A 9,676-nucleotide genomic window follows, 5' to 3' on the forward strand; every position below is an offset into this window, starting at 1 on the left:
GACCTGGCACATCTATGCAATTAAACACCACCATTTTTTTCTCCTATGAAATATCTCTATGCCAGTGTGGCTGGCCAGTCCAATAGTTATGATGGCTTCCCATTGTGACATGTGTAGCATTAATAGAAAGCTGCTTTGTAATTGCTTTGTAGAAAGTGTGTTTGCAAGTCAGTGCCTCTGTGGGATGGAAAAGTACAGACCAAACGAAAGTGTTGGGTCAGCTATCTGCCCAGAGCAGAATAAGTGGGGGTTTGCAGCAGCGGGGAGAGATAGGCTCCCCTGAATAGTAACTGTATTGTTCTAGGAATGTGAAGGCTTCTCCTATTAATTAATTATCTCTCTGCTGTGAAATAGAAACTTAGAAACTTAGAGCGCAAAGTCCAGCCTCTATGCAAGCATATGTACGAATGTAATGAACTGATTGGTTCTTTGGGGCTGAATGTTGATGCCTAGGGGTGGAGGAAAATCTTTATAAACTCTTGTTAGTCTGTAAGAGGTACGCTCCTTGGACTTTTGCCAAAAGGCACCAGGGGTTGTCCTCAGCGCTGAGAAATAAACCTTTGTCTCTTTCACTATCCGTGTCAATGGTCATTTGCTCAGGTAACACCATCTCAGGTGAAATATCCTCTTTATCATCTAGAACTGATTAGGGATGTGCACAAAACCAGTTTGCCTGGTTCGGTTCAAATTCAAACCGGCTTTGAACCAGGATGAGCAGGTTTGGTTTGGGTTTTGATCGAACCCCCCTTTGGTTCAGTTTGAATTTGAACCCAACTCGAAAGTTCTAAAAGGTATAACGAGGACTCAAACTGGCCCATTATAACCCATGCAGAGCACCTAGGGGCACAAAAGTGGGATGAGTGGTAGGCACCCAGGGGTGCCTACCACCCATCAAACCCCAAGGCAATCAGACACTTCTGTGATTATTGCTTAATTTTTGAGGTTTTTTCATTTTTTTTTACTTCCTCCCATAGGGAATAATGAAAATTTGAGGCAGCTCCACCCCCCTTTGAGGGGCTCCAGGGCACCCCAAAGTGGGTCTGGGGGCATGGCAGGGCCAGCCTCAACTCCCCCCAGCCACCCCCAAGTTGATAGGATTTATTGTTCTTTATTCAAGTTAACCCCTTCGAACTTGGCAAAAAGGCACCTTTTAATGTGGTGATTCTCTTTATTTAGCAGGGGGAGAGCAACTGGCCCTATCCACCCCCAGCACACTACCTCCAGTGACTGTTGCTGGTGTCTGTCTTGTGTTTCTTTTAGATTGTGAGCCCTTTGGGGACAGGGATCCATCTTATTCATTTATTATTTCTCTGTGTAAACTGCCCTGAGCCATTTTTGGAAGGGTGGTATAGAAATCAAATAATAATAATAATTATTATTATTATTATTAATCAGGAATTTTTATAATTTTTTTTTGCTTCCATTGGAAAACATTGAGACACTTCTAATTCACAAATATCATCTACTGGCCTTAATTACTTCATTGCTGTGACCTCTGAGTTCACAGTTCATAGCAATGAAGTAATTAAGGTTATAGTACACAATGTTCTATGAATGGGATAGACTCTCCCAATGCTTTCCAATGGAGGCAAAAAATATTTATAAAAGTTCCTGAATAAAGAACAAAAAATCCTATCAACTTGGGGGTGCCTGGGGGGGGGGGGAGTTGAGGCCAGCCCTGCCATACCCCCAGACCCACTTTAATATAAACACCTTTTAACAAATGCCCACCCACCCACAACAATGCAATACAATAAAAACAAAAAAAGCTATCAATAAACTACTACACAATTGGGAGGGGGACACCTGTAAAAACAAGAAACAACCTGCAAAGAAAAAACACAGAAAATATCCCTCCCCACACCCAAATGCAAAAGGAGGCCCTATTTAAAAACCACTAGGGGGAAAAGAGGACAACAGAAAGTAAAGACTCACCCCTCTTCGTCCAGAATCTTCTGCTGTACACACTGATCAAAGGACAAAAAAGAAGGGAAGGAATCCGAGACCAGTGGCAGCAGAAGCTGGCACACAGCACAGAGCGGCACAGGCTGGCACAGCTGGGGACAAGGGGAAGGGCAGAATGAGAAGCTTTTCAGCAACTCACCCGCCCAAACAACTTAAAATAAACACTTAGAAAATAAATTAAAAGGCTGGTGGTAAGGCTGTGGGAATGGGAGCATGGGTTTTAAAGGTACTGGGGCAGAGAAAGAGAGAAACATAAAAACAATACAGGACAGGTGGGCAGGATGGGTTTGGAGAAATAATAAATGAATGGGTCAGAGGCCTCAGGCACAAAGGCCTGGGTGAGCCCCTCGGCACAGAGGAGAGGGGAGATAGAGAGAGACACTCAGGGGGATAGAAAAATTAAATGCAGAAATACACACACAGAACATAAGGTTTAAAGGGACTTGGACACACACAGAGAGAGAAACAGAAAAGCAATACAGGACATGTGGCGGGGGGATGGGGTTGGAGAAATAATAAATGGCTGGGCCAGAGGCCTCAGGCCCAAAGGCCTGGGTGGGTCTTCCTGGCCCAGAGGAGAGCGGGAGAGAGAGACAGAGACACAGGGGATAAAAAAATAAAACACACAGAACAGTGGGAAAAGAAGGTTTAAAGCAGGCAGGACAGAGAGAAAAGGCAAGGGAACAGCGGATGGGAGAAAAAAAGCTCTGCAAGGCAGACTCACCGGCAGCTACAGAGCACTGCAGAGGCCCAGAAGAAAGCCAAGCAGCAACTGCAACCAGAGTGATTTGCAAGGCCAGAGGCTTGGCTTTATATATGATTTGAAACTCCCTCCTTTGGGAGCCCCCACCTTTGCCCTCCCCCCCTGGCCAATAGGGTGCCAGCTCTCAAGCAATGGCACAGTACACAGCCTACCACAGAGCCAGACTTTTCTGGCCAATCACAGAAGCAATAGCTCGGCCAATGCAAACTAGCAAAACAAGTATCACAAAATGGAAGACAAGACCTAAAATGGACCCTAGAGGCTCCGAACTGGCTTGAGCCCATTCAAACCAGCTTGAACTGAACCAGGCTTGATCAGTTTGAATTCGGACCAGCATTGGAAACCCAATGCCCAGTTTGGTCCGAATTGGAACCGTCGAACCAAACTGGTTCGAATTCGAACTGGTTTGCACATCCCTAGAACTGATGGCAGCTCATGACCACAACATGCCTGAGGCAAAGTGCCAAATGTACCTCCTCACCCAAATGCACCTCCTTTTTCTGTTTATGGCAGTATCAGCTGCTATTTTGCTAGATGCATGCATAACAGTGTGAGCAAACACCTCCCTCCCCCACTCTGCCATTACGTCCTTTTCCTGGCTCAATGCTCATGCTCCTGCCTCCCAGGAAGAGGAGGTGGTGGTGGTGGTGGAGGACCATCTCAAAGTGGCTCTTTGTTGCTGAGTGGTGACTATGCTGCCACTCATCAAAGAGCTTCTCTGGTGCTGGCAGATGGTAGAGATAGGTAGGTGAGGGAGCAGGGGAGCATTTTGCCACACCTCTGGTGCCTCCCAAATTGCCTAAGGTGACTACTTCACATTTCCTCATAAGGGACCAATTCTAAATTTATCCTCCCCTTTCTCAACTGCATGCTGCCACAACAGTTGTGATGGTGTTCCCACAGCTTTCATGAAAAGTATAGCTTGGCAACTATCCCACCCCCTTCTGCCAGCCTCTGTTCTTCATGTGTCTCACTGATGTGCTAATTTTAGGTCTAAAAATACTGGCACAACACATAGACCAGGCCCCCCCCCGCTCCCCGAAAACAGATAGACATGATATGGAATAAGAATAAACACATTATTATACATTTATTTATACAGTGTTGACTCTGCTCTGAGAACGAAGCATACCTTGTTTAAAAATTCCAGTTCACATCTGTTGATCTCAAGAGCTAATTCATTCCTAGCCCCACTCTCATCTTTTTTTTTTTTAAAGATCCTCTGTTTCTAGTGCAGAAATTACTTCAGACCACATTAATGATACAGCTGAAAAAATAGATAATGTAATGTGGAACCAGATGTCATTGGCAGATCAGCCTTAGTGGGCATGCAAAAGCCAGTTAAATGTAGGAGGAGTACCATATCTTTCAGCAGGCACTGGGCCCAGTTGTGCTATGTAGGGGTGTGCACGGAACCGCCTGGCCCAGTTCGGTTTGAGGCCTCGAATAGAACTGGGCCAGTCTGGTCCGGCCCCCCATTGAACCCCCCCCCCGGTCTGATCTGGTCCCAGACCGGTCCGAGAACTTTTTTTTTTTTAAAGTTAATGAAGTACCTGTAGCCCCTCTGGGGGGCTTGCTGAGGCTGCAGGGTGGTGGTGGTGTCCGCGCGGGTTCCCTCTCCCCCTGCCAGCCTCAGCAAGCCCCCCGGAGGGGCTACAGGTACTTCATGAACTTAATTTTTTTTTCAAGTTTGCGGACCTGCTGGACTGGACCCAGCGGTCCGGTTCCAGTCCGACAGAACTGGGGTGGGTGGGTGGTTCGACCACGAACCCCTGAACCCCTGGACCGGACTGCCAGTCTGGTCCGCACATCCCTAGTGCTATGAGTTGCTGTGCAGTCCCAGGAACCACATAGCAGATCAATGCTCAAAGAGTCTTCAGCAGCTGTGGTGTTACCATAGTGGCTGTGGTAACCCACAGTAGCTTACCACAGCCACTGTGGAAAGGCAATGAGGAAAGGGAGGGGTCCACTCCCTCTGACTATAAGTGTATCTCTCTTTCCTACCTAGGCTCTCATCAGGATTGTGAAAACTTCTTAGGCTTGACTTTCAAACAGAATAAAGCTTCTCCCAGCAGGTGCTCTAAATCTATGCAATCATCTCTCTTATGGGAAGAGAGCTGGTCTTGTGGTAGCAAGCATGACTTGTCCCCTTAGCTAAGCAGGGTCTGCCCTGGTTGCATATGAATGGGAGACTTGATGTGTGAGCACTGTAAGATATTTCCCTTAGGGGATGGAGCCGCTCTGGGAAGAGCAGAAGGTTTCAAGTTCCTTCCCTGCCTTCTCCAAGATAGGGCTGAGACAGAGAGATTCCTGCCTGAAACCTTGGAGAAGCCGCTGCCAGTCTGTGAAGACAATACTGAGCTAGATAGACCAATGGTCTGACTCAGTATGTGGCAGCTTCCTATGTTCCATTTGTGGATAAATAAATCATATATTTGGTCTTCCCAGTACCCTCTTTGTTAAGCTGTGCAAATGACAGTCATTTGAGTAAGGTTGTAGATTCCACAAAAGCCACCAGAGCAAGCCTGGGTTAGGGTGCACATGAGAATAGCCTCAGCTTGTGAGCAATATGTTGTGTCTTTTGTATTGATGCAAATGAGCAGTTGAAAATGTAGATACCAGTAAGAAAAAACAATGTGTACCACTGAGATTAACAGAACGCCTAGTCATAAAGAAGAGTTCTGGTAGTGACAGTGGTTTTCTGCTTTTCTTGATTTAGTCTAACAATCAATCAGCCTATGTACCCTTCTTCATACCAGGTTTCCTGTAGGATTTAATATTAGATAGATTTACTCTTTTTGTTATAATCTAAAAGTAATGATACATACAACGATAAACAAGAAATTAAACAATTAAAAGGCAGATTTCCTGCAGTTTGCTGGACAATTCAAGACCCTTTATTTAAAATTTTCCATTTTTATGTCAAAATGTTTCCAACATAATTATGTGCTGAATGGAACTGAAATACTCTAACAAATGCATTGAAAGCATCAATTCTTTCTTTGACATCTGGATGCATTCCTAACTTACTTTCCATGAGGGAAAAATGGGAGTTTTTAAATTTTCTGTTCTATGAGAGGTTTTTCCCTCTGATCAGTCGCCTCACTGCGTCTTTCACCTCTTTGTTTCTAAGACTGTAGATCAAGGGGTTCAGCATAGGGATCATCACTGTGTAGAACATGGCGACCATTTTGTCCTCATCTATTGATGAATTGGAGCTGGGACGCACATATATGAAGAAGAGCGTTCCATAAAAGATAGACACAACTGTGAGGTGGGTGGAGCAGGTAGAGAAAGCTTTGCGCCTGCCTGCATTGGAATGAATTTTCAGGATGGCACTAACAATGTATATATAAGAAACAATGATCATAGAGGTACTCACAATGCCAAAAGTGCAAGACAGACCAAAAAGCACCATATTGTTGAGTTGGGTATCAGAACAGGAGAGTGCTATGACTGCAGGGATGTCACAAAAGAAATGGTTGATTATGTTGGCATTGCAGAAGATTAACTGAAAAGATAAGGCTGTGTGTGTTGTGGCATTCAACACTCCTACGAGATAGGGGGTGATTACCAGCTGGGCACAGACTCTTCGTGACATAACTACTGAATAGAGCAGGGGTTTGGAAATGGCAACATACCGATCATAAGCCATTGCTGCCAAGAGAAAACATTCCGTGGCTAAAAAAAGACCAAAAAACCACATTTGTACAGCACATCCAGTCAATGAAATCACCTTTCTGCTCATAACCAAGTCCATCAGCATTTTGGGTGTGACAACTGTGGAGTAGCAGACATCTACCAAGGACAGGTTGCTAAGGAAGAAATACATAGGGGTGTGAAGTTGTGAGCTAACACTTATTAAAAGGATCACCCCAAGATTTCCAGTGAGGGTGATAACATATACCACCAGGAAGAATGTGAAGAGAGGAATCTGCAGTTTTGAAGAGTCAGTGAATCCGGTAAAAATGAATTCATCCACTGTGGTATGATTTTCCATTGTCACATCTTCTTGTAACTGTGCAGAAGAAAAAGAAACAATTATATACTTCTAATTTGTTCCTTCTCACCCACACAGATCTGGTGGAAGGCTCTGCTCTAGCTCTCCTCAATAAGGGAAAAACTACCAGCAACTTTTAGGAAAAAGACCTTTATAGCTGTTGCCCTGAAGTACGAGAATAAGCTTCTTGAGAAGGTGTGACAATGAACCTCTCTTTTAGATACAGTACATCTTTTTAGAGCTGAATTTGGGTAATTCTTAGCTTTAATGTAAAAGAAAATGGTGAATTGCATGTGCCTAAAAAGAAACACAGATATGGTTGTAGTTTCTCTGGCAATTAGGAGAGGGGGAAATACAAGAATGACTTTTCAAAAGACTCAGAGATTGAACAAGTCATTCTTGTATTGCTCTTATGGATTTAAGAGGTTGGTTCGTTTCACCTCAAACACATTCCCAGTACATGCCAGATAGTCATTCTACTCCTCACACTGGGTAGGCTACATGCATTGTATGTGGCTTTACAGGTGACAATCTGAGCATTGTTCCTCTGTCATGTGATTAACATTTTAAAAGCATTGTGTAGGTGGGAGTTGCAGGAGTTGCTTGAGTGGAAGACCACTTGCACAGCCCTCTTTGCAGCATATACGTGTTTGCTTATATGTGTATGTGTTTTTGTGTGACTTGTTCATGCTTTCATTTTAAAAGTAAGCCTGAGTAGAGATGTGCATGAAACAAATTTTTCAATTCATTTAGAAATTGAATCCAATTCAAATCTGGTCCAAAAATTTGATTTGGTGCCTTTTTAAACCACCTGGGGGCCTGAATGGTTTTTTAAAATTGCCAAATGCTCTCAAATAGAATTTGAATCAAATTTCAAAAATTCAATTTGAATTTGAATCAAATTGCCTTTTAAAGGGGTGATCCGATTTGAATTCGAATCACTCGAACCACCTAGATTTGAGTTGAATTGATTCAAATTCGAATCAATTTGCACACCCCTAAACCTGAGTACAGCCCCTCTTTTAAAAGTAAGGTATAGATAGGCACCTTTAAAAGTAGTGGTTCTCTTCTATTTAGCAGTGGGAAAGTAATAGTTTCCATTTAACCACAGCATCCCTCCCAGTGGATGTTGCTGGTGTCTACCTTGTGTTCATTTTTATATTGTGAGCCCTAAGGGAGCAAGGGTCATCTTTGTTTTATTTTTCCCCTATGTAAATCACTTTGAGAATTTTTTTTGCTGCTGAAAAGTAGACTATAAACAATAACGATGACAATGATGATGATGACAGACATTCAGACTAATGAAGTGCTGATGCTGCCAATGTTGAACTGGTGCTAAGGGGGAGGAGCAGTTTTCATCAATCTCTCCTGCCCTCTGAAGTCACCACTGAGGGCTGTGTAGCCCTCAGGTACATATTTATGTGGACCACAACTTCAGGGGAAAGGGGAGATTGATGGAAATCACCCCTCCCTCATAGCACCAGGACAACATTGCTGCATGAACACTTTGCTAGTCTGGATGTCGGCCATTATTTCATCAATGACATATTTTACAGATATGGTCTCATCTTCTCTTCAACAGTTACCTGTACACTTTGATACAAAATCATTCCTTGCAAACGTTCTCATCTGATTGATGTTTCTCATCAAGACACTTACCTTTTTGTACTTACAATCTCTTTGATATAAATTGACCTAGGCCAGCTGAGCTGAAGGGCAGGGCAGGACTGTAGGGGAGGACAGAAAGGAGCAAAGAGCTTCCACCTTTTTTCCTCCTGTTCATCTGATTTGGCAAGGGACGGGGGGAAGTAAAAAGTTTGTAGAGATGGACACAGAAGAACAATGTGCTTGCTCTTTGTCTCTTGGGTACCTGGCTATCTGTGATAAAGTGTAATTTAAATTAAAAACTAGAAATGCTCTTTCACCTACCAATTCTCCTATATCCTGCTAGCATGTTTTCCTCTTCCAGTTATTTTGAAATTCTTGTATTCAATTTGTTCTGGTTCATTGATGAAGCTAGGCATGAAGTTGAATCTCTCTGTTATTTGCTTCATACTCTGTCATGGGTGCAATTTCCAGTGATAAGACAGAGAAGATGGCTGAATGACTGTGTTGTTATGACACTTACAGATTCTTGACTATCACTGCACTACCTGTTATGAGCAGCACCTTAAGATCATTTAGGGTGTGTGCTATTTTGAAGGGACTTTATATCGAGAGTTTGAACTGACTGACTTTCAGCAAGTACAATTATCTTCATGCCTTTGGGTATAGAAATTAATTCTCCTGAGAAATCATTTGAAAATACTATTTCAAAATAGAAACATTGCTTAGAAAGTAGGTGAGTATGGATGACTCATCTGGTACAAAGAACTTATAATTCAGTTGCGAGCTGATTGTGCTGAAACCCACTGATAGCAACAGACCTAAGTATGCCTAAATCTGTGCTGGATTGTGGAATTGGAATCTAGGCTCCAGGGTATAGATTCATCTTACCTCATAGAAACGAGCCTTCCTGTGACTCATAGGGCATATTCGGACATAGCATGAAACCTCGGATAGACAAACCTGTGGTTAATCTGTGAACCCAGAAATCACCATGCAATCGATTGTTCAACCACGGTTTCGCAACCTCTGGCTTCTGAGCAGAGGGACTGGTGGGCCACTGTGTGAAACAGGATGCTGTACTAGATGAGCCTTTGGCCTAATCCAGCAGGGCTGTTCTTATGGTCCATCGAGGCTACATCCAAGTATTGTATTGCGTGTGTCGCGAAATCATGTGCATGGCATCAGGGCATCAGTGAAGTGGCAACCATAGTCCACAATCATCGAGGGGGTGTGCCCTGTGCACTCATGCCTTTTTGGCATAGATCACTCACTTTCAGCATGGAAATGACATTTTAACTCTTTCCTCACACCACTTGCACCATTATCCTTGCAAGAGCCCT

At 43.6% G+C, this 9,676-nt stretch overlaps 1 protein-coding gene across 1 annotated transcript; it reads right to left on the reverse strand.

Moving 5' to 3' along the window:
• Nucleotides 1–5,798: 5,798 nt before the first annotated feature.
• LOC128338946 (olfactory receptor 1009-like) lies at nucleotides 5,799–6,731 on the reverse strand. The gene has a single exon (XM_053282217.1). The coding sequence runs from the start codon at nucleotides 6,726–6,728 to the stop codon at nucleotides 5,799–5,801; it is 930 nt and encodes a 309-aa protein (XP_053138192.1). The 5' UTR covers nucleotides 6,729–6,731.
• Between the last annotated feature and the right edge of the window lie 2,945 nt (nucleotides 6,732–9,676).

This window comes from Hemicordylus capensis, chromosome 1 (genome assembly GCF_027244095.1).
Source record: "Hemicordylus capensis ecotype Gifberg chromosome 1, rHemCap1.1.pri, whole genome shotgun sequence".
NCBI classification, from domain to species: domain Eukaryota; kingdom Metazoa; phylum Chordata; class Lepidosauria; order Squamata; family Cordylidae; genus Hemicordylus; species Hemicordylus capensis.

Bases quoted from the DNA above. Each gene is read 5' to 3' on its own strand.
- LOC128338946 (XM_053282217.1), bottom strand. From the start codon at position 6,728: ATGGAAAATCATACCACAGTGGATGAATTCATTTTTACCGGATTCACT.